Source organism: Hibiscus syriacus, unplaced genomic scaffold (assembly GCF_006381635.1).
Source record: "Hibiscus syriacus cultivar Baekdansim isolate YM2019G1 unplaced genomic scaffold, ASM638163v2 tig00110186_pilon, whole genome shotgun sequence".
NCBI classification, from domain to species: domain Eukaryota; kingdom Viridiplantae; phylum Streptophyta; class Magnoliopsida; order Malvales; family Malvaceae; genus Hibiscus; species Hibiscus syriacus.
The window spans coordinates 977571-1003650 of record NW_024062617.1 but is presented as its reverse complement, the minus strand read 5'-3'; the positions used below and the strand labels follow the sequence as shown (position 1 = coordinate 1003650).

Sequence of the window (26080 nt, the reverse complement as noted above, 5' to 3'; positions counted from 1 at the left end):
AAACTGAACAGTCACTCGAAATACAATTACTATGAATGAAAGAATACAAAAGTTGTACAGCAATCGAGTAAATTCCATGGATATCCAATCATCTTAAGGTGTATGGGACTAAAACAGGGGAAAGTTCAAAGAAAAGAAAAAGAAATATCCATGAGTACTCTAAGATTACCACAAAGACTGGGATAGAAAGAGGACTATCCCCATGTTATAGCCTAGCCATTGGAGCAAAAGAAATAGTACGATATTAACACATTTAGATCACATTCCATCTTGGAGTTACCAAAAAAATTTCGACAAGTACATCCAATTTCTAAGATTACCACAAAGGCTAGAATTTCTCCCTTCAATGATCAGAATTCACTGTGATCAACATGGAGTTTCCCATATCTATATGTATTATATATAAAATTTCAAGAATGAGCAAAAACTAACCCATATGTTGGAAACCATTGAAGAGCACTGTGGTAGAAAAACCTACAAAATAAAGCCAACAGTTGAGAAAACATTCGAGAATCATCTGGGGATTAAAGAAGCAAAGCAACAATTTAGCAGCCAATTGGGCAGTTATATTTGTGGTTTCAAAGAACAAGTTTAGCAATAATGACCAAGAAGGCAAGAACATGATATGCACATCAAATTTTGGAAAGGTTATCCCCGGTTCAGGCATTTAATCAACCAATAATACTTTTGAGTTGAAACTTTCGACTGGTTTTTTTCTTTTGACTGAGAGGAAAGGATCAGTTCGCTTATTGAATCTGTTATGCACTTTATTTTTTCATTCTCCTTGTACTTGTTAACTAATAACTATTCAGAGGTTAAAAAAAACAGTCAAATGCCACAAACTAAAATAATTGTAAGAGCATTTTATCTCATTAAAGTAACCTTCTACTTACTTTCCAGCACCTATTAGAATGGTGCATCTTCCTGAAGGCTTAGAATAACTAATAGTTATGCTTGTATTAAGCCTTTGGTTTTTGTTACCGGGCTCTGAAGCTTTGGTGCACACCTACAGAATCATTGAATGTCTTCAAACGAGTAGAAAGAAAGCAAGGCAACACTAATGATCAAGAGATCAACTCTGATGAATAGCAATACCAGACACTTCTTTACAGGATCAGTTAGACAGCTGACTCGACGAATGCCTTCACTGTTAGGAAAATAAACCGAGTACAAGTAATTTCCCTATAACCAGATTAGTGAGAATGCGAAATAAAAGCGGAAAAATAATACCCGAAAATTGATAACGGAGTTCAGCCAATTGTGCTTACGTCTCCGGGCTGCTGCAGATCTTTTACTAAGAGAGAAAATTTACAGGTGTTTACAAAACACTCACTACTCACAAGAAGAAAGCTCTCTAGTATAGGAAGAAAGAAATGTTTTGGGATGATTTTGAAGCTAAATGGGTAAGGGTATTTATAGTAGAAACTTAGGGACTAATCTTTGAAAATACCCTAAAGTGCAATGACTAAAGTGAATTTACCCATTCCTATTTTCAACAAACATCTACCAAAATTTTACCAAACTTTGAAAAACATTTTTCAAAGAAACATTTACCAAACTTTGAAAAAAACATTTTCCAAAGTTGGTTGCCAAACTTTGAAACTTTTAACAATCTCCCACTTGAAGACTGATTTTAATATGTCTTCACACCTCGATCAATGCAGCAGCATGTCTGGTCTTGTTATTCTAGCATGCCAACTGAAGCTGAACACAACTTCAGTTTGTCCGTAGTCACCGTCTTTGTCAACATGTCTGCCGGATTTGAGCTCCACTAATCTTTTCAAGTTTCAAAATCCCATCTTCCAGAAGAGACTGGAAAATGATATCTCAATTGTATGTGCTTTGTCCTGGAATGAAAAGACGGATTCTTTGCTAGATGGATAGCACTTTGACTGTCGCAATACAAGATATTGTTTTCTTGTTTCTTGCCTAACTCTTCCAAGAAACTTTGGAGCCAAACCATCTCCTTGCTGGCTTCCGTAACAGCGACATATTCTGCTTCAGTTGTGGAGAGAGCAACTATCTTCTGTAGTTGAGAAACTCAACTCACTACAGTTCCTCCTAGAGTATAGACATACCCTGTAGTGCTCCTTCTGATGTCGACATTTCCGGCTAAGTCAGCATCTACATAGCCTGTCAGTATCATATCTCCACCTTTGAAACAAAGTGCTTTGTTTGTGGTACCCCGAAGATATCTGAGGATCCATTTGACTGCTTCCCAGTGTACCTTGCCCGGATTATTCATGTACCTGCTAACATCTCCCACTGCATGAGCAATATCTAGTCTGGTACAAACCATGGCATACATCAGACTTCCAATTGCTGAGGCATACGGCACCTTCACCATGTGTGCACGTTCTTCCTCCGTCTTTGGTGATTGGTCTTTGGAGAGTCTGAAATGAACACCTAAAGGTGTACTTACTGGTTTAGCATCTTGCATGTTGAACTGGAGAGTACTTTGTTGATGTACTCAGCCTGCGATAACATCAAAGTCCCCGACTTTGTGTCTCTCTTGATCCTCATCCCAAGAATCTGCTTTGCAGCGCCCAGATCTTTCATAGCAAACTGCTTCGACAATTTTTGCTTCAAGTTTATGATCTCTTGCATGTTTGAGCCTTCTTTTTGCTGAAAACCTTTGACAACCAATCTTGCTTTGTAGCGTTTTCTCCCATCATGTTCTTCTTTGATCCTGTAAATCCACTTGTTATGGAGCGCTTTCTTGCCTGGTGGTAATTCAGCTAATTCCCAAGTCTGATTTGACATAAACGAGTCCATCTCATCTTTCATGGAAGACTCCCACTTGACTGAATCCTCCACCTGCATTGCTTCATCATAGCACTCTGGTTCACCATTGTCAGTCAGCAACAAATAGTGCAAAGAAGGCGAATACCGTTGGGTTGGTTTAGGAATTCTGGAGGAGCGTCTCAGTTCTGGTGTGTGTGGTTCTTCTTGAACTGCTTCAGGATTGATCTGAACATCATTTCCAGAAATATCCTCGAACTCAGCAAATTCCTTTGTTTCAGCTTCGGTATTACTTGATTCTGCGGTTGACCTATCTTTGTACATCACATTTTCATTGAAAATGACGTCTCTGCTTCTGATGATCTTTCGATTTTCGTAGTCCCAAAACCGGTAACCGAACTCATCACCACCGTAACCAACAAAGACGCATTTGTTGGACTTGGCATCAAGTTTACTTCTTTCAGCAGAGTTTATGTGTACATAAGAAATACAACCAAACACTCTTAAGTGTGAAAGGTTTATTTCTTTCTTGCTCCAAGCTTCCTCTGGTATTCCGCCATCCAAAGGAACTGAGGGCCCACGGTTGATCAGGTAAGCTGCAGTGTTGATAGCTTCAGCCCATAGAAATTTGGGCAATCCGGCATGTATCCTCATGCTTCTGGCACGTTCATTCATAGTTCTGTTCATGCGCTCTACTACGCCATTCTGCTGCGGTGTTATGGGAACTGTTGTCTCCATCTTGATCCCATTGTTTGCGCAGAAATCTCTGAAACTACTGTCTCTGTACTCTCCTCCATTGTCGGACCTCAACCGCTTGACTTTCAAACCAGTTCATTTTTGGCCTTCCATTTTCTGAAGGTATCACTTCTGATTTCTTCTTCAGAAATAAACCCACACCTTCCTTGTTGAATCATCGATGAAGGTGACATAATAGTGAGCCTGCAAGAGATGGAGGGGATGGTCCCCATACATCAGTATGAACCAATTCTAACCTTTCTGCCTTGGAAGTCTTGCCAATCTTTGTAAAACTGACTTTATTTTGTTTTCCAAAGATGCAATCCTCGCATAGTCCGACATCTACATTCTTTAGATCCGGCAGCTTCCCTTTTAACAGAAGTATCTTCATTCCTTTCTCACTCATATGGCCGAGCCTTTGGTGCCATAGGTTTGATTTTCCATCAGCATCTGCTACTGCAATGATATTCTCTAAATTTGAGGTTACATAGAGAGTACCGGTCTTCTTACCACGAGCAATGACGAGTGCTCCTTTGGTAATCTTCCATTCACAGCCTGAAAAAGTTGTACTATATCCTTCTCCATCAAGCTGCCCAACAGAAATCAGATTTCTTTTGAGGCCAGGAATATGTCTCACTCCTGTCAGCTTCCAGGTGGTCTGGTTTGGCAGCTTTAGTCGGATGTCTCCTTTTCCGACGATCTTCAAGGTTTCATCATCAGCTAGATGAACCTTCCCAAAATCACCACTGACATAGTTCTCCATGATTTCTCGGCATGGGGTGGAGTGGAAAGATGCCCCTGAATCCAAGATCCATGATTCAATCGGACTGTTGACGCTTAAAATCATGGCATCACCTGTCTCCTCCGTCATGTTGGCAGATTCCTGTGCGCCGGTATTTTTCTTCGGTGCTCGGCAATCTCTTTTGAAGTGACCCTTTTTGCCGCAATTATAACAGGTAAAATCTTTATTTCCTGTTCTTGATTTGCCCCTTCTAGATTTTGATCTGCCACGATTTGAATTTCTTTCTGAAGTTCTCCCTCTAGACTCCGTGTGTAAGGCTGAGGAGGTTGATGCTTCACCCGATTCTCTTCGTCGAATTTCTTCACTCAATACCAGATCCCGAACATCGTCGAATTTTAATTTGTTGTTTCCCGACGAACTGCTGACTGCTGTAACAGTAGCATTCCAACTGTCTGGTAGAGATGATAAGAGAATTAAAGCTCGAACTTCATCATCGAACTCAATTTCCACTGAACTCAACTGGGTTGCGATTGTGTTGAGTTCATTTAGGTGTTGTGCCACCGATGCCCCTTCCGCCATCCGCAAATTGAATAATCGCCTCATCAAATGAACTTTGTTTGAGGCCGATGGCTTCTCGTACATACTGGAGAGAGCCGCCATAAGACCCGCCGTGGTCTTTTCCTTTGCTATGTTAAAAGCAACATTGCGGGATAACGTCAGTCGGATAACTCCGAGGGCTTGTCTGTCGAGAAGAGCCCAATCTTCATCCTTCATGCCCTCTGGTTGCTTTCCTGAGAGAGGTTGATATAGATTTTTCTGGTACAAAAAATATTCAATCTGCATCTTCCAAAAGCCAAAGTCTGCACCATCGAACTTTTCAATTTTCACCTTCCCTTCGTCTGCAGCCATCGCTCCCACTCGAATCTGGCTTCGTTTGGATCGTTTCTGACAATTCTTGCGAATCACCGTGTATTAGAACACCACCGTCGACAAACTCGTATCGCCGACCGAATTTCACTATTCACGAAATTCACTATTCACGTGAATAGTAATGAATAGTAACCTCGCAGAAAATTTGACAAAATTCACAACCAAAAGCTCTGATTACCAATTGTTAGGAAAATAAACCGAGTACAAGTAATTTCCCTATAACCAGATTAGTGAGAATGCGAAATAAAAGCGGAAAAATAATACCCGAAAATTGATAACGGAGTTCAGCCAATTGTGCTTACGTCTCCGGGCTGCTGCAGATCTTTTACTAAGAGAGAAAATTTACAGGTGTTTACAAAACACTCACTACTCACAAGAAAGTTCTCTAGTATAGGAAGAAAGAAATGTTTTGGGATGATTTTGAAGCTAAATGGGTAAGGGTATTTATAGTAGAAACTTAGGGACTAATCTTTGAAAATACCCTAAAGTGCAATGACTAAAGTGAATTTACCCATTCCTATTTTCAACAAACATCTACCAAAATTTTACCAAACTTTGAAAAACATTTTTCAAAGAAACATTTACCAAACTTTGAAAAAAACATTTTTCAAAGTTTGTTGCCAAACTTTGAAACTTTTAACATTGGTCCCCCGTCCATAAAAATATGATCTCCAATTGTTCTGCTGGTAACTCTCCTCCGGTAGTCCCACTTGCTAGACCTGTGTTCCAAGAACCGTCACTAACTACAACTAATCTAACATTCAAAGCAATGGCATAATAGAATAACTGTAGACCACATCAGCATTGTCTTTCAACTAGATAACCAAAGAACAGTAAGCTACTTCTTTTATTAAACATAAAGTTGAAAATTGATCCACCCTTGTGCGTCACTTTTTACCATTTAAGCTACTACCACGTTTAAATGATAGTCAGATGAGATAAATTAAACAAAAGACAAATTAATCTAAAAAATCACCAATGAGGCATTGGCTTAATGCCAAAGTTGAGCTCTGAGAACTTGAAATCTCATGCCATCCCACCTTGTTCCAAAATATTCCGGTTATTAATCCAATTGTAATTCGACTGCTCTTTGTAATCGTTTGACTCTGGTTGTATTATTTGTCATTGCAAATGTAACTACACTTCTTCAAAAAGATGATGATAATATTGAAAAATTCTCATCTCATTTCCAAACAAAAGTAATGGAAAATCAATGAAAATTATCAATACCCAGAAAGATAACTATCCATTTCATTGCATACTACACCCATAAATGCAAATCGAACTATATAAAGAACAGAGAATATAGTTAGAAAAAGTACTTACTAGATTGAGGAAGCCTCCTGGATGAAGAAATCACATTCCTTGGAAACGAAATCGGAGCATATTGTATTGATGTTTGGCGCTTGTAAGTTGACAAACTCGTTGAAGAAGGTGTAAATCGAACTGTGCCCATACATGGTACCATTGACAAAGTTACCATTATATTTTCTACTTTATATTTTCAACTTTTTTAAATAAAAAATCTTGTAGAGCTTGAAATGTAAAGATTACAAATAAAATTATGCTTTTTGAAGAGAGGAAAAAAATTTAAATGAAAATTTTCGGTAGGTTTTGGAGAGCGCTAGCTGGTCGAAGAAGACGAAATAAAAGGCGAGTTTTCGCTCGTTTACTCGTGTAAACGATGTCGTTTTATGTCATAGTGAACAGGATTTAAACTCGGTGTCTTACCTCATGACTTTGGAGTGTGGGGAATGGGGATTAAAATAAACAATAGGTTATACAAATTGGTACTTGACGTTTATAATTTTTTCTTTAATTGGTGCTCTAACTATTTATTTTCGATTGATAATTAAACTTGATTTTTTTTTTTAAATTGATACCTAACTTGACATGTCACTGCAATAACTAATATGTTCATGCGTTACTTGAACAATCAATTAAATTGTTAACGTGACATTGATAATTAAAATAAGCTGCATTCTTGTACTCCACTTCAACCAAACTGAATTCGAGTTTCATTTAGTAGAACCCGAGTACCTTACAAGTACGAATATCTCGTTTACAAACCTAATTGAGCCGATCGGTAAGCATTATCTAATCCACGATTTCCTCGATGTTTTGTTGCGAGTAGATACCAAAGGACCGATATAAGAGTAGATAACAGATTTTACTCCTAGGATAAACTATTTAAAGAGTACAGTGCTTAAACAGTGTACATAAAATAACATGCCAAGCCTACAACTTGCAGATTGAGCAAAGTAAAGAGAGATTGTGGAACAATAGGAAATAAAAATTTCTACACCGTGCTGTCGCCCATAAATGTTCCACGTCATGTTTCCGTCTTGTCCATCATGTATTCTTATAGGTCTGATGTCCGATCCTCTTTCTACATTCTCAATCTCAGTCGATTTTCACCGAAGAGTAGATCTTTCGAACAAACCAGAAGCAAGCATAGAAGCCGATTGTCCCTGTTAGGACAAAGAAAGAATATGAAACGATAACCATGTACCCTAAGTAAAGGATGCCTGAAACCAGCTTTGTGATCTCCAACTTGGTAAAGAAGTAGAAAACCGAGTAAAGGAAAAGGTAAAGGGCAGAGGAGCCGGCAGTCAAGTAGGATCTCCACCACCAACGGTAATCTTCACCGCACAACTGGAAGTAGCAAAGCACGATTGTTATCTCGGCACAAGTGATTATAAGAATAACGAACACTATGAAAAGGAAGCCAAAGATGTAATAGAACTGGTTCAGCCATATTGATGTCAAGATGAAGAAGAGCTCAATAAAAACAGCCCCGAATGGAAGAATGCCTCCGACGAGTATAGAGAAGACTGGCTTCATATACCATGACTGCTCAGCTATTTGCCTCGGGATTTTGTTGGTCTTCACGGGATCTTCAATAGGTGGCTTTTTGAAACCCAAGTAACTGCCGACAAAGACTAAAGGAACTGATATACCGAACCATAAGCAAACAAGAGCAAACATTGTTCCGAATGGCACTGCACCAGAAGATTGCTCTCCCCAAATTAGTGCATTCAGCACAAAGAAGATGGCAAATAGGATACCCGGAAACATGAATGCTGTTTTCAAAGTAATTCTCTTCCACTCAGCGCCCTTGAACATTTTGTATAGACGTGCTGAAGAGTAACCGGCAAATATTCCCATGAAAACCCACAACAGAACCATAGCAGTCATAAGCCCTCCACGATTGGAAGGAGATAAAAAACCCAGCAATGCAAATATCATCGTCACAAGTGACATTGAAAAAATCTGGACACCTGTGCCAACATAAACACAGAGTAAACCATAATTGATAGGAGGCCTAAAGACATCCCCATGGACAAGTTTCCATCCCGTTTCTTCCTGAGCCTCATCTTGGGTTTCCAACTGATTATAGTTTGCGATATCTTTGTACAATGTTCTCATCATGATCATGGCCACCATGCCAGATAGGAAGAGAACAATCATCAACGAGTTTATGATGGAGAACCAGTGGATCTGATCATCATTCATCAGAAGGTATGTGTCCCAGCGAGAAGCCCATTTGATATCACTCTCCTGAAGAAAACCATAAATTAAGATGTGCATTAGGATTACAGTGGGGGAAAATATGGCAAGGAAGAGAAAGGGAAGGCTACTCACCTTGAAAGTTACGTCATATGTAAAAACAACCTCCTTGTCCATGTTAACTTCTTGCGGAACAGTGCTACCTTGAATTATATTTTTGGTGTCCTTATTGCATGTTGTTACCTGGGGATTCTTCTCATCCCATTCCTTGTATTCATGATTAATACTGTTTACAAGAGACAACGGATGAGTCATTTGATAAGCAATAGAGAATAACCATAATTCTAAAAATGTTAGTTTCTTATGTTGCATGATGAAGGCAAATTTCATCACAATTTCACATCCCTTTTGAGTAGCATATTTCAAAAGAACAATTGAAATTGCTAATTAGAATCAAATTGAAGAGGATTGCATTAAAACAACTCACAATGACCAAGTTAGAATCAAATCCACAAAACCTAACTAAATGTTGAAACAAATGCAAATGAACAAAATGAAAGCAAAAGGGAATTGATAGAAAACCTGTTTGGAGTAACCTCAAATCCAACAATTCGAGCAGCATCAGTCTCGGTATCCCTGTGAAACATGACCCTGAAGCTCAAGTGATTGTTGATAAAATACTTCTCCTCCTTGCTCTGCAATGACACATGAATTTCAAGAAAAGATAAGAAACAAATAAATCTTTGAAAGTAATACTAGCTTCCCAGAGCATCATACCCCAGCATAATTCCCTTTGAACCCAACACGGAAACCATGTTCATATGTTGTTAACTGATTCCCATCTCTCCTTTGTCTAAGTACCGCAACTGGAAGGTTGTCGAGAATCCTGTCATCAACTCCATCTAATTTAGTATAAACATGCACCATATATATACAAGCAGTAAAAGGAGGAAAACAAAAATTAAAGAAATAAAGGGTAAGAATCACATAAAACATCTCCAAAAAGAAGGAACAAGGAAATAATGAATCTTAGGCATCACATTTATTACTTACATATTAACTCGATATTCATCATCAATTTTTTCCTTGAAATTCTTTGCAGATTCAGCATCAAGTTTTTTTCGACAGACTACTTTACAAGGCTTATCCTCCCTCATTTCAAACTAAAGGGGGAAAAAAGATAAACACAAAGTAAGATTGAAGATATAATCTACAAAGCTTTTAATAGAAAACCAGTTGTCACCAACAGCATATAAATACATAAGGTACATATGCTCACGGTGTAGACAGAATTCTCAATGCGGTCACCACGTAGCACCTCCCCCAAATTTTCAGCATTGTTCACAATCTTGGGTGGCTTACAGTAGTTCAAGTAATAATAATCATACGGAAGTTGCGTCTTTGTAGATGACAATTTGTTCACTTTTACAGAAAGGGGATCACCCTGTTCAGAATCAGGAAAAAAAGACAATTTAAGACTTATTACAACTAATAACAATAAAGGGGGGAAATCGAAACACAAAATATCTTGAAACAAAATTTAGAATTGGAATAATAAAACATGAATATTTCCTCCACTGATCCATTGCTTTCAAAACTAGAAAATGGAAAAATATTTTCAAGTAAAATAATATGGACCCTTGAGGACGACCCTATAGTGAAATGCAAAACAGCATCGTGGATTTACAGCCATCAAACCACACCAAAAGCCTCCAGGATCAAAGTGCTAAGTTATAAGCTTTGATTAAAAAAATTAAACATGAATCACAATAATTATACTATGAACCTAAAACTAGATCACTTTAAGGATTCACAAAGGGTATTTGATATTCACATTACAAAATCTGGAGACACGGTGCTTTTTCGAGAATCATACATCTTTGCAAGTCGAATATGAAGATTCAACAAGCATAATAAGTAAATCAAAAAGTTCTTGCACGAAATCACAGTTTGTCTTACATTCTCTTGAAAACCTAATACAGTAGCTAAATATCTTGCCAAAAGTTACAGTCAAATATGCAATCTGCAAGTTATATCCTAAACATTCCATTATTTGTTAAGAAAAATATGATCATCCTAGCATTAAGATTTTACAAAAAAAAATGGTAGCAGCAAACTATGTTGCTTCAACTCTTTATATTTGTCAAAGTAAGCATGTCCGCCACTTCCGTATCCTCCAATGGAAAAACATAGAAAAATCTGATCATAGCCGTGCTCAAATCGGAGTCGAGCAACATAGTTAGCAAATTTTGTTAAGCTTACACTGGTACTAATCCAGTTCAGAATCACAATCCAAAACAGGCAACACAATCATCATTGAATAGAAAACAAAATCAACATCCAAGATTGAAAGAAAAAATTAAAACTCAAAAGGAGAAAGAACACAACTACAGATCTAAAAGAGAAATGAATACACCAACGCATCAGATCAAACCTTGAAAGCCCTAGATCCAACTCCAATATCCCATCAACAAAGACTCACCCATGAATCAACGCAAACATTAAAGGTTAAACACGAAAAAAATATGAACCCAGAGAGGGATAAAGGGGAGAAAAGTACCTTTTGGAAATCGCGAGGGGCGACACCAGGGAGGTAGAAGGAATGAGCAGTGGATAGTAGCAGCAGAAAAGCGAAGAATAGAGTCTTCCTTTTCGTACCCATTTCTCTGCTTCAAACAGATAGATTGGAGGAGAAATATTAGTAAAGAGTTGACAGCGTTGGAAAGAAAACAAAATATGGAAAAAAAGGTAAATTCACAAATACCGATAAAATAAATAAATGGGATAATATCACATTTGATATGTGTACTTTAATAATATATATACAATGTGATACTTAATACTTTTAAACTATTCAATCTGGTACCTTTCCTTTGATAAAATATACAATATGGTATATGTACTTTGATAATTGTTCAATGTGGTATTCATACTTTTAAAATATTTAATATAATATCTGTATTTTATCAAAATATTCAATATGATATATGAATTTTTATTTCGTATATTAATATTACATCAAACGTTTTAAAAAATATAATAATACTTAGACATTCTGTCAAAATACGTGTACCATATTACATATTTTAAAAATATATCACATTAAATATTTTATCAAAACATATATATTAAGTGTGATATTAACCCTAAATAAATTCACATGATTTTCCATGATTTTAAAATATAAATTTGACTTTTAAAATATAACATACCGATAGATAACACATTTGCTATTTGGTTAAGACTTGTAATAATTGAAGTTTGTAAGTAATAGTGGATGATTACAATAAATTACAAAGTGCAATGTAATTTTAAACAATTTTGAAATTATAATATATAAATTTAGATAATAAAAAACGCATTATAAATTAAAAAATTTAATTTAATTGTAGTATTTTTTATAAAATAATATAAATATTACATTTATATTTTTAATATTGTATCAACTAAACTTTAATTCGATTAATATCAGTTGAAGTTAATGTATTTAAACATAATTGTCATTGATTTTGTAAAGTACATCAGTCGGATTAAATTTCGATTATCGATGCAATCAATCTGGTCAGTGTGACACTAGATCAGTCCACATGTAATTTGCACATCGGCCGACCATGGGACGTCATTCCCCTAACCAACAAAGAATTGTCTATTCGTACCACAATTTTCTTCTCTACAATTACGCGCATGAGAAAGGATAGTCCTAAAACAACAAATCTTAGCTTCAACAAACTTACAACTCCAACATACAACAATTAAGCATTTTCTCTAATTTTTTTCACATGCCAGAATGTGTGATTTAAACTTATCTAGCTCGGACAGGACTTCATCGACCGGACGATAAATCAGATCGATCATCCGCCATATCTGCATGGAAACATCACTTTTTTCAGCCAACTTTGTTTGGTTAAACACGGAAAATAAAAGAAGTTAAGGGAAGCATCATAACTCCATGGTAGTTTAACGTGATATAAATCTATGACGAGGGCTTTTTCTATCTAATTTTCTAAGTCGAAGTATCCGGAAGTCAATATGGTACCATCTTATGCAATTTAATCACTACTGATTCCGAACGGCAGCATTTAGTACACAGACGAGGAAGTGTCTGTATCACCTCCCTATTGCTCATGATGCAAGCATGTTCTAGATGGCGCCAGGACAAGACAAAGGAGGTAATGAGGTCCTAACTCACAGCATAAGCTTTCTCAAAAGTCAACATTGTAAAGAGATGAGCCATGTTAGTCATAACACTTCATTTTTCTTGAAATATCCAACACTAGTGTCCAAAACATTTGAACACAAGTCGGGATATATGACCCACCAAATATATAGAAAAAAAATTGATAAAAAAATAAACATACTTTTGTTGGACACATGACCATATCTAACACTCACACCCGAATCGGACTAGCATGGCTGTTGAGCACCAGTTTAAGGACACGGTATAAATGATTGACAAGCAACCTAAAGCCTCAATAAGGTAAAATTAGCCAAAAGACTTCAAAATGCCGTAGGTAGTTTTAATTACCTGTAGAGTACCACCACCATTAGTGCTTTCACAATCATCTGACACGCTGACAATTGTCCATGGATCAGATGTATTCCAATGGAAGTCCACAACCTTGTCTCTGAACATATGTAATATACAATTTAATCACCCAATAACAAAATGCTTTTCAAAAAGATCACAATTGACACTAAAGTTCAGTGTTAAAATATCATGCAAGTTTACCGTCCGCTAAATGGGATATTGAAACTAAGAATTCCAATATGTCAAAGTAGATTCTAAAATTCAACGATCATACAAAAGGGTTCCATGGAAGGTTAATTCACTTTTTTATATAATGAAACAAATTTAACCAGTTTTTGTTAATTTAACAAGAAATATGACGTGGCCTCGAAAATAATGCATAACTAGAATATGATAAACCGGCCATCAAGTAAAATACGTATGCAGAATAAAGATGACCTTTCCGGCATATCTCATACATACATTACAAAAAGCAGCAATTATATTGATTTTTTTTGCTACGTAAAGGATATGGAAACCCGTACCTATGCCCTGCATGTTGAAAGAACAATCCAGGAGGAGCATTTGGTGCCTTCAATCCAGCAGTTTCTTGCTTTTTCGCAATCTGAAACAAATTTGTTAAACATGCAGTAGCAGAAATACACACACTCACATGTATATATGGAAAGATTTGATGAATGTTGTCTTGCAGAAGCGTTTAGATTCACACCCTTTCATGATCCCAGATGTTTAAGATTCCATCCTCGGCAGAACTTCCAAAGACAGATGACTTGTCTGGGGACCACTGCAAATACAAGAATATTTTTTCAATAATATAAGCATCTAAACATATTCTGTAACATATATATATTACAAAGAACAATGGAGATTTTGAGCTGAGAATGTCAAGAGTTAAATTGGCACCTGAACACACAAGACAGCAGCACTGTGACCCACAAATTTATGAACCGGTGATCCAACTCCACCAGAGGAGAGGTTTCGGCGGTCAAACATGTGAATAGTATTATCAGCAGACCTAGTAAAAGCAGAGTGAATTGAAGGCAACCAAAAAACATGCATAGATATTGGTCGAAAGAAAGAACACCCTACACTGCAACCTAGTAGAGAAAACAAGTGTAATGTCTAACGGATATTTATACCCAGTCAAAATGAGATTTATATCATGACGATTCCAATCAACGCAATGAATATCAGCATTATGAGCTTTCTCAACCTGCCCATTCACAAAAAATAATCCATAAGCAATTTAGCAAATAATATATAGGCTCTAATGATCGTTCTTTCATGTTATCTCATTTGCAATTTGCGGATGACTTAATAATTTTTAGTAAGGCTTCTATTCATGATTTGGTGAATATTAGAAGGGTGCTTTTAATTTATGAACTGATGGTGGGTTTGAAGTTGAATCTGTCTAAGAGCAGAATTTTTGGAATTAATGTGGGGGAGGAGGAACTAGTTTCATGGGCAAAGGAAATAGGGTGCGTAAGGGGAGTTTTTCCTTCGGAGTACTTAGGTCTTCCATTGGGGGCCAAGAGGAATTCTTTTTCCCTGTGGGAACCGATTGTACAAAAATTTTATAATAGTTTCCGGTTGGAAGGCCAAGTCTTTATGCTGGAAGGGTTGTCTTGGTTAAATCGGTGTTGTGCTCTCTTCCAATTCACTATCTTTCTATTTTTCGGATCCCTATTAGTGTTCTCAACAAACTAAACTCTATCATGGCATCGTTTCTATGGGGGGGGATCATCAGATAAAAAGAACATTCATTGGATCAAGTGGGATTTGGTGTGTAAGCCAAAGAAGTTGGGGGGTTTAGGGATTCTGAATATGTTGCTATTAAACAAGGCTCTTATGGGGAAATGAGTGTGGAAATTTGCTGCAGAGAAAAATTCTTGGTGGAAATCAGTTGTGTGTTGTGTTTACAATATGGATCCTAATTCATTGATGATCCGGAATACTTGGACAGCTCGTACTTCTTGGATTTGGAGAAGAGTTGTTAAGAACTTCTTTTCAAGTGATGCATTTGGGGACTGTTTTAGGAGAAATTTGTGTGTTAGAGCGGGAAATGGAGAAACTGTTCAGTTTTGGCATGATGTTTGTTGGGTTCGATTCCTCTAAAAGATAGGTTTCCAAGGTTATTTGCTCTTTCGAATAACAAAGAGGGTAAGGTTGCAGAATTCAGATTGTACAATGATTCGGGTTGGGTTTGGGATATTCAAATGAGAAGGAATTTGGTGGATTGGGAGGTTGAGCAGTGGCTGCAAATTATCTCTCTGTTGAATAGCTCTTCTTTGTCTCTAGTAGAGGAAGATTGTTGGATTTGGTTGGGAAATGGAGAGGGTTGTTTTACAGCAAAATCATGCATGAAAACTTATTTTGATAGAGAGGGTATTGATCAATTATAAAGTAATTGGGAAAGGTATGTTTGGAAAGGAGTAGCTCCACCACGTGTGGAATCTTTTGTTTGGCAACTTGCTCATCATAGAGTTGCGATGAAAGAGGAACTACTGAAGAGAGGAGTTACTGGGGTTGAAGACTCTGTCTGCCCTATGTGCAGGAAGTACAATGAGTCGGTCTCTCATTTGTTTCTTCACTGTGAAGTGGTATGGGTTTTGTGGGCTAAGTTTTTAAAGTTATGGAATGTTTTCTTTGTGGTTCCTGGTTCGTTGATGGATTTCTTAATTGCCTGGGATGACCTAGTGCCGTGATCTCATATATGGAAGTTTGTTTCAAGAGTAGTGTTGTGGTCTGTTTGGAAATGTAGGAATGAGGTGATTTTTCATAATGGGAAGGTAGATTCAGCGTTGTTGTTCTTCATTTCACGTTTCAGAACTGTTTCTTGGTTTGAAACATCAGTTAAGGATGTTCATTTTCATTTCGATTCCTTGATGGGGGATTTAAAACTAGCAGATCAACTTGTCAATCTGAATAAGAGGTATCTTCCTTCTTCTAAGTGGAGTCCTCCTCCAGAAGGGTTCTTAAAAGTAAATGTAGATGGTGCAATGGTCAAAGGTTGGGATAAGGGTGGAATAGGTGGCTTGATTAGGGATGGCAGTGGGTTGGTGCTTGGGTCATTTTCAGAGAAGGTAGGGGGAGGTCCTCCCTTACTCGCAAAGCTTTTGGCGATCAATAGAGGGTTGATTCTTATTGAGGAAGTTGAAGTTGATTTCTTTTCAAATCAGAGGATCATTTTGGAATCGGATTCTTCTAATGCTCTGAAGTGGATTAATAATCCGAACCTTAGTACTACTTTGTTTCAATCCTTGGTAAGGGATATAGCTTCTACTGTGGAGAGGAAGGGTATTATCACAAGGCTCATCTCGAGAGCAACAAATTGGGAAGCGGATGAATTAGCTAAAGCTGGTATAGGCTGATTTTTAGGTTTGTGTAATGGTTAAGGTGTTATGCCTTGGTTGTTCTTAGTTAGGGAGTATCAGGGTGTGTTATGTTTTCAGATTTATGGTTTTCTGTTTTGTAAGAAGTTGTTAGTTGTTGAGGTGTGGAGGTGTATTATTGTTCTAATTAATAAAAGTTAGAGGCACTCTTTTCCTCCTCCCAATATCCTCCATGTTATGTTTGTAACATGTAGGATAAGAAGGGAGTTTTTAATGAGGCCTTATTTTATCAAAAAAAAATATAAGAAAGTAAAACAAATCACGTGGACAGTTTGAACTGTGAAATAAACTGAGACTACAAGGACAATGCAATAGAAGAGCACAATAGAGTGAATAAATAAAGACAATGCTACAAAGAGTGCATCCATGAATTACTTTGAAAAGCATGTAAATAATGCTTTTAATATCTATATGTGCATCAAACAATGTGACACAAGTCTTTTCGTTCCTATATTCAGCAAAACTTTAAGCTATCACTATGAGCTAAAGTGGACCCCTATATCACAGGCTATATCACATTGGTAGTTTCTCTTCAAAGACAAGGTGACATTCTGATAACTAGGATTGACATACTAGACAATTCAATATTTTGCTTCCTCCACCATACCTGAAATATAAGAATCATTGCATGTATCTATAAAATGTATCTTGAAACAAAATTGAATAGCAAAAAGACAGTACTAGAAGAATTTGAACCTTGATTGCTGGAGTGGAGCCAGCTCTTGAATCCCATAGTATAAGACAAGAATCATCACCAACACTGCAGAATTCCTGAGAACTAAAGACAATGTCCAAATAACACCACAAGAACCAGTGGAAGGAGTTGTTAAAATGATTCAGGAAAGATGTAAGGATTACTCTCTACCCTGTCACTCAGAACATCCTCATGAGACTAATGTCAAACTCCAAATGAATAAAATTTAATATCAGTTAAAACCAAAGACATCAATGACACATCTACCATGCAGCACCTTGGTATAAATCATGAAGAAACAATGACAAAAAACATGAAAATAATCAACTCAATTACCTTGATGGGCAGAAATGTACATCTTCAACAGTATCCTCATGGCCTTGGTAGATACCTCGTGCCTCAATGGAAGGGCCATTAACACCCTTAGAGGCATGTTTTGTACTTGTGCTAGTAGATCCTGCAGACTTTGTGGGCCCTTGCTCCTTTGCCAGAGTAGAGATATGATCATGAATGCTCCATAAAACCACTAACTTGTCCTTGCCTGCAAGTAAAATCTCCTCGTTCAGGAGGATTTGAGAGGAAAATCAATATGAAAAAGAGAAAAGAGGTAAATAGTTAAGTTCCCAGCACATGAACCAATGAGTGGTTTATTTAATTTCCAGAAGAAATACTGCAAGTTGGCATACTCTAAAGTATATAGGGTGTGCCAACTTTCCCCACTTTCTCATAGGTAATTGGAATTAGCTGATAAAATTCGTGCTCCAAGGTTGAAGGTGTTATATTACATTGGCCTCGGGAATTCAAAAGAATCAAACAAAACTAATAGACATAAGATGGGTTGACCAATCACTTTGGAACAAAGATAAAACAATCTCCCATGCAGTAGTGCCTCTCAACAAACCAACATATGATTATAATAGACCATTCGAGTGCCTCAAAATATACTATATCAATCTGGTGATAATGGAATAATCAATAGCTATAAATAAAGAATTATCATGTATCACCGTTATTTAAGTTCTAGAGCTAAAATCCTTCCAAGTAACACAATGATTCAAACCTCCAGATAGGACAAAGGGTTCAGTTGGGCACATAGCAAGAGCAAACTCAGCATTTTCTTGATGTCCAGTCAATATCTGCAATATAGTAGATTCTAAGTTAAAAACAACCTGATGAAAATATGCTGCATCTTAATTTTCTAAAGGTTCATAAACAACTAATACTACACAATTTGCAATAAATCAGGAAATATGAAGATAAGAGTTTTCATTTTGGACACCTAAATATGCAAATTCTACAAATAAGTACATAGATATAGTCAATTTTTTATGACTAAATAAGAGAAAGAAGAAGGCATTGATAAAAAAAATCACAAATGTAATTCCTCCAGTACAAACCAGATCTGGACAAGAATCAGAAGCTCCCAGCACAGCATGGCGATTAGGTTGAGCCTCTACATCCCAAATGAGGACCTATTTTGAAATGTGTTATGGCCACATGGAGCATTAATGACTTGTAAACTTCAAGTAAACAGAAGTAAATAGTATATGTTCCCGCTTATCAAAAGAGAAAATATGAGAAATAATAAATTCTTACATCAGGACTATCAGTGTGTGTCGCAATTATCTTGCTGTCCTGTGGAAGTTCTCTGATTCTGTTCACCTGCAAAATACAAACATAAATCCTAAACAACTCCAAGGAGTTCATTTAAAGCTCTACTTGAATTGCAAGAGAATTTCATCATTGAGAGAATGAACGGATGCATTGGTAATATTTCAAGTATTAACTTATCACAAGTTTATTGAATAAACCCTGTCCTTTCAAGGAAGAAAACCAGTTTTTTCTGTCTTTCTTCATTCCAGTAAAAATAATTGTGCATTGTTCAGTACCTCAGATTGGAACTATCTTAATTCGAAACTTAGTTTTTATCATTCAACAGAAACTAGTAGAGTTAGAAGCAAGTGGAGAATACAAGCCATATATACCTCTCCAGGGTGTATAATAGTTTTATATTTCTTCACAAAGGGAGAACGTGCTTCTTCATTGAACTGCGAGATCAAGCAAGCAAAGATCACCACAACTATTCAATGAAATAGATAAAATCAGGGTAAAATTTTGGATGAAAAAGGAAAGCAATAGGGGTGTTGTTTAAGACATATCACCTGAGCTATGTGTTCAGCAGCAGCAACCCTAGGTTTAACGACCTCACAGTTGGCTATCACAAGTGTGTTTGGAACACTTCCATCAGTCTGGTAGACATACGTAAGTTGAACAACTAGGATAAATCGAACATCAACTAAAAAGAATCTCAAGGCACAATCAGAAGAAATTATACCGTTTGCTAAGGTGAATTGGTAATTATAAAACCTAAACAAAGAATGCAATAGATTCAAACTTTTTCACACAAAGGAAAAACTTCTAAACACACAATAATGTTCTTCGTAAAGATTATGAAGAAATCCATCGCATAAACATTAAAATTCTTCAATTTACTCAAACTAAACTAGAGGCAAAGACTCCGTAACCAGCTTCAAATCTATAATCAATTGGTATCCAGATCAAGTTTCTCCCGTAAAAACGGTCACTCGCCTGTTCTGAAAGGTAAAGACGCTGACGATTCTTGTAGGTAGCTTGCTCTAATTGCGGCCCCCACCTATCATTACAAAAAACCACAAGATATAGTACTAACTGGAATTTGATTGAAAAAGACTTGCATATTCGTGAATATTACATTTCCTAGTGCCAATAATAACAAAAGGAAAGTATATAAAGTAGGAGTAGAAGTATAAAACAAAAATAACAGCAAGCATTTGATATACTGGCAAAGGTGAATTAATGTTCCAATATTAACTGTTTCCACCAGTTTCTCAGCAACCTAACACGTTACATTTAAAAACTTTATCAGTCAAATTTTGAAATCGGAAGCCCGAGAGAGAGAGAGAGAGATAAATGATTGTACGGACCGGCAAGAGAGAGAAGGCCAAACGAGGTTGTGATTAGCGAGCCAATCGTAAAGGACAGGCACCAGAGACTTCCATTGAGTGTATTTCTCCTCCACCGATCTAGCTTTCTGCGACTTCATTGTTCTTTCTCCCTTCGTTCTCAGTTCTCTCTAACAAATTCTCTCTGCTCTCTAGTTTTCTTTTGCATTTGCCGCGCTCCTTTTTGCTTGGGTTTTGCTTTGCCAGTAGGGTAACAATTCTATTCAGGCCTTGTAGCTAGGGAAGGTCACCTGGCTACGTGGGTCAGTTTTTGGGTCACTCCGGCCTCGAATGTTTCGACACATTCCGACGTTAGTGATGTTCCATCCACTCTAAATTTACTTTGAAGTTTTTGATAATTATTTGATAAAAATTAAAATAATTAAAATATGGTTATCTATTTTATAAAAACCTTCATAAACCTAATTTTAAAAAAATCTCATAAAATCAAATCAAATTGATATAGAAGAATAATCGCTCCTTCTTATAACAATTTATCCCTAATTTTTGTATTTCCACTTAAGGCTTAATATATGATTTGATACGTGAATTTGACATTTTCTTCTCAAGTTGATATAAAAATATATATATTTTTTTAATATTAATTTTGAGTTCAGACCCCACAAGAATGGAGATTTCGGAAATATTTTGACCGAGGAGAGTAAGAGACTTGGAGTATATAAATTATATAATATTTATTGTAATTCACCTTTGAAGTTGAATTACTACGATATATATTGATTTGAAATATAAGTTACGATAATATAACTAAATAATTAATTAGGTCTTTTAATTTTTTATTTAAAATTGTGAGTTATGACAATCCAATTAAAAAATTAATTATATTTTTAATTAAATTTCTATGATGTTCCCCTCAAAATTATAATGAATCCATAAATAATATTTTTTTAATCGAAATGTTTTTAAATTCTCCAAAATCACAAGAATTAACATTATACGAGATTTCGACTAGGAATGTAAAATGGGAGAGCGAGTTTGAGATGCTATTCTCCCACTCATCTTTATTAAGAATTTTTATTATCAGTATTATCTCGTGATGGATAAGCATCAAATCTAAAATTATATTTATTTCATGATCCACAAGACTATACTCATTTCTATCCTACCACCCATGTTAATGTAAAAATTCACTAAATCTTTATTGTACTATTAGCATATGTGACATTATTATAATTATTCACTTAAAATAATATTAATTTAGTTAACATTTTCAAAAAGCAAGTTATTAAAAAAATTCAAGTTGATACCTTTTCTTTCCCTTAGTTTGTGGTTTAATATCTATTAGGAGTAGAAGTTCTCCTTAGCTCCCTTATGTAAAAATTGTTTATAATAATAATAATAATCCTTTAGTTAGTAAATTAAAATACAATTGTAACCTAAATTTTAAAAACTCATAAAATAATTTTTTTATATAATAACTTATACAAATAATGATGTGTGGTGAATAGAAATAATACATATACAACATTATACTCATGTTATCGTATTATCCACGCTAAGTCTAAATTTTATTCACATCTTCATCCCACCACTCGTAATATATATATATATATGTATATATATATTGTACATTGAGAAATATGACTACAACATAGCCTACAGTCATAGAGTGGCCAATCCTCTAGCATCAGCTCGTAATAACGGAACAATTTCCTTCGGAGGGTTGGTAAGGACATGAGTTCCCTCTTATCTTTCAAGAGCCATTTTATAGCCAAACGGTTGGCGCATCTATTCCCTTCGCGCCAAGTATGACGGATCTCGATGACCCATCATTCCTTGCAGATTTCCACGCAGTCTTTAACAAGAGCTTCTTCATGCAGGGCTTCCGTTTCACCCTTGATTAAAGCTTCCACGACCCATTCAGCGTCAGCTTCAATTATCAATCTTTCCGCTCCCAAGGACTTCGCCAGGAATAAACCTTGCCTGATTCCCCAAATTTCTGCAATCGAGCAGCTAGTTTTCCCGATTTTTAGTAAGAATCCCCCTTTTCAGTCTCTATTATTATCGCGGATTGAACCTCCTACCGCTGCTAGACCGGTGGTTGTGTTCCGTGCTCAGTATGGGTTGAGAATCCATGCCCCTTCAGGTGGTTTCATCCATCTCACCCAACGTGCTTCTCTGATAACTTTATTGTGAGTTCTTTCCATGGCTGTCTTAATTTCTTCTGCTAGTTTTCGGCCGTGTTGAGTAATTTGGCTTGGATTCCTGTTTCTGTTGTTGAAGTTCGTATCATTTCTATTTTCCCATAAAGCCCAAATAGTAGTAGAGAGTAGGGTACCCCAACTTATCCCATTTTCAAAAACTTTGTTTGACTGACAGTTTTTTCTTAGCCAATCTTTCCAATCTCTAGTGTTAAATTGGCTGTCCTTATGTCGAGCTTTCAATTCTTCCCATACAATCGAATATATTAGTCCTTAAGTGTTAAATTGATACGTGAATTTGATAATTTAATTTGATATTTTCCAATCTCGAGTGTTAAATTGATACGTGAATTATTTCCAATCGAATTAAGGATGTTAATGGAATGAGTTTAAACATCCTTAATTTCAACTATTACACAAAGTTATAAAATTAGATTTTGATTCGATTCGATCTATCACAGCACGTCTATTTCAATTGAATTATATTGGGCTTCTGAAAGAAACTTCACTAAGGAAAGTGAAAGGACACAATTGTAATTTACTTCAAGAAAACCCTACTTCCACTAATATAAAACCTCTTATGTTTTGTTTCCTCTTTTACCTCTCTAATTGGTTCATATCTTCAAAAACCCTGAAATTTGAACAGGTTCATTCTTCGATTCTTAGCTCAATATCATTATGATATGTTTTGATTTGGTTTAGACGATTTTAATATTACTAAATTTGGGTTGAATCTGAAGCAGCGAGGTGCAGGGAAGAGATAAAAATGGCGACAGTTCCGGGACAGTTGATTTGGGAGGTAGTGAAGAAGAACAATTGTTTCTTGGTGAAGCAATTTGGAAGAGGAACTGCTGGAGTTCGATTCAGCAAGGAGCCCAACAATCTCTACAATCTCAACTCCTACAAACACTCTGGTAATATATATTGATCGCAAAGGACAAATGAATATTATAGTCATGGCCGTTTACTATTTATTTAGTAGAACACAAATGGAAATGTTATTATATGTAGACACACACACACGTATATATAAGCAAATATTTGAGGAAATTGTAAGAGAAGAATTGGGTATTTCTTAACTCTTCGTTTGTTTGCTGCTTCTTAGGGAAAGAAAATGAAACTTTTCGTTTCACCTTAACCAGAGGAAAATGATTAATTTTGCATTCTAATTTTCAAACAGCACTGAAAATTTACAATTTGACCTTGAGCAACTATAATCCAGCTCATTTTTTATTAGGTAAATGATCTTGGATATTTATCTTGAATTGAACTTGAGCTTCAAGCTTCAAATTTATTGGAGTTTTTGCTCTTGAGCACTGCTCAACTCGATTTCACCAATAGAATGTGGTGGAAAATGGTAAATGTTGTATGGTGTTAAGAGTTATAAAGGAGAATGGTAAAAAGCTGGAAAATCTTAGTTGGAAATTTGACGTTATATGTTGTATTTGTTGATGATGTTTTAAGAATCCTTTGAATTGTATTCACTTATTTCTTTACTGGATCTGTTTAATTTTAGGGTTGGCAAACAAGAAAACTGTCACCATTCAACCTGGGGGCAAGGACCAGTCTGTGCTGTTAGCAACAACCAAGACTAAGAAGCAGAACAAGCCTTCGAGCTTGCTTCACAAGTCTGTCATGAAAAAGGAGTTCCCCACGATGGTCAAGGCAGTCAAAAACCAGGTAAAGTGGCTTGCTTTAGGAGCGTTTGAAGTTTTTGCCTAGCTAATTCCAGTCCTGAATCTAACTGTTAAGACTTGTTAGATTCTTTACTTGAATGATGATTTTAAGTGCATCATGTTCCTGAATCATGCAGTAATATTAGAATTGTATTTGTTGGGTTCTCTAATGGAACGTTCTAGTTACATTTGGCTTCTGAGTTCTGAAATGGTGCATCTTTTATGCTTAATGTAGCTCTACTTCAGGCAATAATTGTATATGTATGCTTAGTTAACCCTTTCTGGGTATAGATTTTCAATATTATTCTAAACCACATTTGTGTAAATTTTGCTTCTTGGTTATATAACTTGTCTTACCATTTTGATTCTTTCATGAATTTTCTCTAGTTCTCTATGATTCAAAATTGCAGGTGACGGACAACTATTACAGGCCTGATTTGACAAAAGCTGCCCTCGCAAGGTTGAGTGCGGTGCACCGCAGTCTGAAGGTTGCCAAGTCCGGTGTCAAGAAGAGAAACCGACAAGCATTGAAAATCAGTGGCAGGAAGTGAGCTTTACAATATGGAGGTTATACAGTTCATTGTGCTGCAATTTAGTGTTGTTTTGGATCCTCGTCTTGTTTTGAAATAGACTTTCTTTCATGGTTTTAGCTTGGTGGATTTTATAGTTAGATTTCCAAAACAAAAGTGATCAGCATGCTTCTTTCTATTTTGTTTATCGGATTATAATATTGTAAGTTCGATCATTTTGTCCTTTATAATTCGGTTATGGTTGTCCCTGCATGATTGCAAAACATAGTTATCGCTTTGTCCGTGAAGTTCAGATTAATCAAATCCTGCAAAGCTTGAATTTAAATGATCTTATTCTCAAGATCTTTATATTACTGTAATGATACACTCAATTCAGATTAGCTCAATCCATGTGCCAATGAGAAAGCCATGCAGTTGCTGACAAGGAGACCAGACATCGTGTATAATTATGACTTGTTTCATCTATTCCTTATTTGAAAATTGGTATTGCAAGTAGTTGGCATTGATTTTGGTGATGGTGTTGGGTCTAAACTTGAATTCGACAGAAATTTAAGGTATAAAATCATTTTTTTATTTTGATCATTCAATTATTGAAAATTTTAAGCTTGTCATTGAAATCAACTATTGATATTTTGGTATTAGTTATGTTGTGAGCGATGGTTAATGGTGGTTGAATGCAGTAATAGAGGATATCGGTGATGAGGAAGAATAATGATAGAATTTTAGGTTAATTTCAAAAAGAAAACTCCAAACACAATGTTTTGGTGCTAGTGCGAAGATTGGGTGACGGGAACAGCACAATTTAAAATTTTAGTGATGAAATTTTTAGAAAAATATGTATGAATGATCAAAATAGAAACATATTGAAAGTTCGGTGTCTAAAAATGTGTAAATGCATACGCCGTCATCAATTAATCAGATAATAAAACATCAAATAAAGTTAATTTTAATTTTAAGATATGATAATATATCATTATATCGTTCAGACGTTCACTGATGATAATTAAAATTTATGCACTATCATTGAATGTATGTTAAAATTAAGAAAAATATTATTTAAGTCAAATATTACAATATTCAAAATACTATTAATAATTTGAATTGATTAATAACATTATCAAAATAAGACTTAATTTATCCGAACCAGATCACAAATTGTGCAACTCTTTCAGATCCTCGCTTTGAAACCCACTCCGTTATTGATAATAGACGAACCAAAACCAAAATTATACCATTCACTTTTCCTCAACTCGGACAGTCATTATCAGCGGCATTCAGTAATTTCATGGTGTATTTCCAGATTGTTGCATCCCTGAGATTGATCAATAATTTTTTCTTGTTGTCGAGTTTCAAAGCTTTCAATGATGGCGAAACTAAGGACTCACTTAGTTCCGATTGATGAACTGATGAATCACTAGGGATCGATCCCGGGATGTCTCGAACAGTAGCTTTCGATTT

General features: G+C 36.0%; 3 protein-coding genes and 1 long non-coding RNA gene across 5 annotated transcripts; 1 reads left to right on the top strand and 3 right to left on the bottom strand.

Moving 5' to 3' along the window:
* Positions 1-164: 164 nt before the first annotated feature.
* On the bottom strand, positions 165-1152 carry LOC120217178. The gene is made up of 3 exons (XR_005525132.1): positions 1096-1152; positions 894-1006; positions 165-474 (listed from the first exon to the last, which is right to left on the bottom strand). It is a non-coding gene; the product is annotated as an uncharacterized LOC120217178 (long non-coding RNA).
* Positions 1153-7226: 6074 nt separating this feature from the next.
* Positions 7227-11369, bottom strand: LOC120217256 (transmembrane 9 superfamily member 7-like). The gene is made up of 7 exons (XM_039214446.1): positions 11220-11369; positions 9939-10103; positions 9713-9822; positions 9437-9545; positions 9242-9354; positions 8795-8945; positions 7227-8710 (listed from the first exon to the last, which is right to left on the bottom strand). Exons 1-7 carry the CDS (start codon positions 11319-11321, stop codon positions 7553-7555), a joined length of 1908 nt encoding a protein of 635 aa, XP_039070377.1. The 5' UTR covers positions 11322-11369; the 3' UTR covers positions 7227-7552.
* Positions 11370-12308: 939 nt separating this feature from the next.
* On the bottom strand, positions 12309-20363 carry LOC120217254 (WD-40 repeat-containing protein MSI4-like). The gene is made up of 15 exons (XM_039214442.1): positions 20237-20363; positions 19863-19926; positions 19436-19522; positions 19259-19321; positions 18870-18935; positions 18671-18745; positions 18334-18409; positions 17610-17814; positions 17276-17357; positions 14327-14400; positions 14091-14202; positions 13897-13971; positions 13712-13791; positions 13185-13284; positions 12309-12523 (listed from the first exon to the last, which is right to left on the bottom strand). The coding sequence occupies exons 1-15, from the start codon at positions 20353-20355 to the stop codon at positions 12425-12427; spliced, it is 1377 nt and encodes a 458-aa protein (XP_039070373.1). The 5' UTR covers positions 20356-20363; the 3' UTR covers positions 12309-12424.
* On the top strand, positions 19190-24837 carry LOC120217255 (60S ribosomal protein L28-1-like). 2 transcript variants are annotated; one of them, XM_039214445.1, is made up of 5 exons: positions 19190-19194; positions 19413-19419; positions 23170-23330; positions 23933-24096; positions 24503-24837. In XM_039214445.1, exons 3-5 carry the CDS (start codon positions 23183-23185, stop codon positions 24641-24643), a joined length of 453 nt encoding a protein of 150 aa, XP_039070376.1. In that variant the 5' UTR covers positions 19190-19194; positions 19413-19419; positions 23170-23182; the 3' UTR covers positions 24644-24837. The 2 variants fall into 2 exon arrangements, with proteins under 2 accessions (XP_039070376.1, XP_039070375.1); XM_039214444.1 differs by lacking the exons at positions 19190-19194; positions 19413-19419 and adding an exon at positions 22022-22247 and having other exon boundaries at positions 23160-23330.
* The last annotated feature ends 1243 nt before the right edge of the window (positions 24838-26080 follow it).

What these genes read in the sequence shown, in the direction of transcription:
- LOC120217256 (XM_039214446.1), bottom strand. Translation starts at nt 11,321, where the DNA reads ATGGGTACGAAAAGGAAGACTCTATTCTTCGCTTTTCTGCTGCTACTA. An exon ending in CCCCTCGCGATTTCCAAAAG is followed by an intron (nt 10,104 to 11,219) that starts GTACTTTTCTCC and finishes GATTCTGAACAG; the next exon opens with GGTGATCCCCTTTCTGTAAA. An exon ending in TTGAGAATTCTGTCTACACC is followed by an intron (nt 9,823 to 9,938) that starts GTGAGCATATGT and finishes TTCCCCCTTTAG; the next exon opens with TTTGAAATGAGGGAGGATAA.
- LOC120217254 (XM_039214442.1), bottom strand. Translation starts at nt 20,355, where the DNA reads ATGAAGTCGCAGAAAGCTAGATCGGTGGAGGAGAAATACACTCAATGG. An exon ending in CACACACTGATAGTCCTGAT is followed by an intron (nt 18,746 to 18,869) that starts GTAAGAATTTAT and finishes ATTTCAAAATAG; the next exon opens with GTCCTCATTTGGGATGTAGA. An exon ending in TTTCAACATGCAGGGCATAG is followed by an intron (nt 13,285 to 13,711) that starts GTACGGGTTTCC and finishes ACATATGTTCAG; the next exon opens with AGACAAGGTTGTGGACTTCC.
- LOC120217255 (XM_039214444.1), top strand. Translation starts at nt 22,037, where the DNA reads ATGACCCATCATTCCTTGCAGATTTCCACGCAGTCTTTAACAAGAGCT. An exon ending in GCTAGTTTTCCCGATTTTTA is followed by an intron (nt 22,248 to 23,159) that starts GTAAGAATCCCC and finishes AATCTGAAGCAG; the next exon opens with CGAGGTGCAGGGAAGAGATA. An exon ending in CAACTCCTACAAACACTCTG is followed by an intron (nt 23,331 to 23,932) that starts GTAATATATATT and finishes GTTTAATTTTAG; the next exon opens with GGTTGGCAAACAAGAAAACT.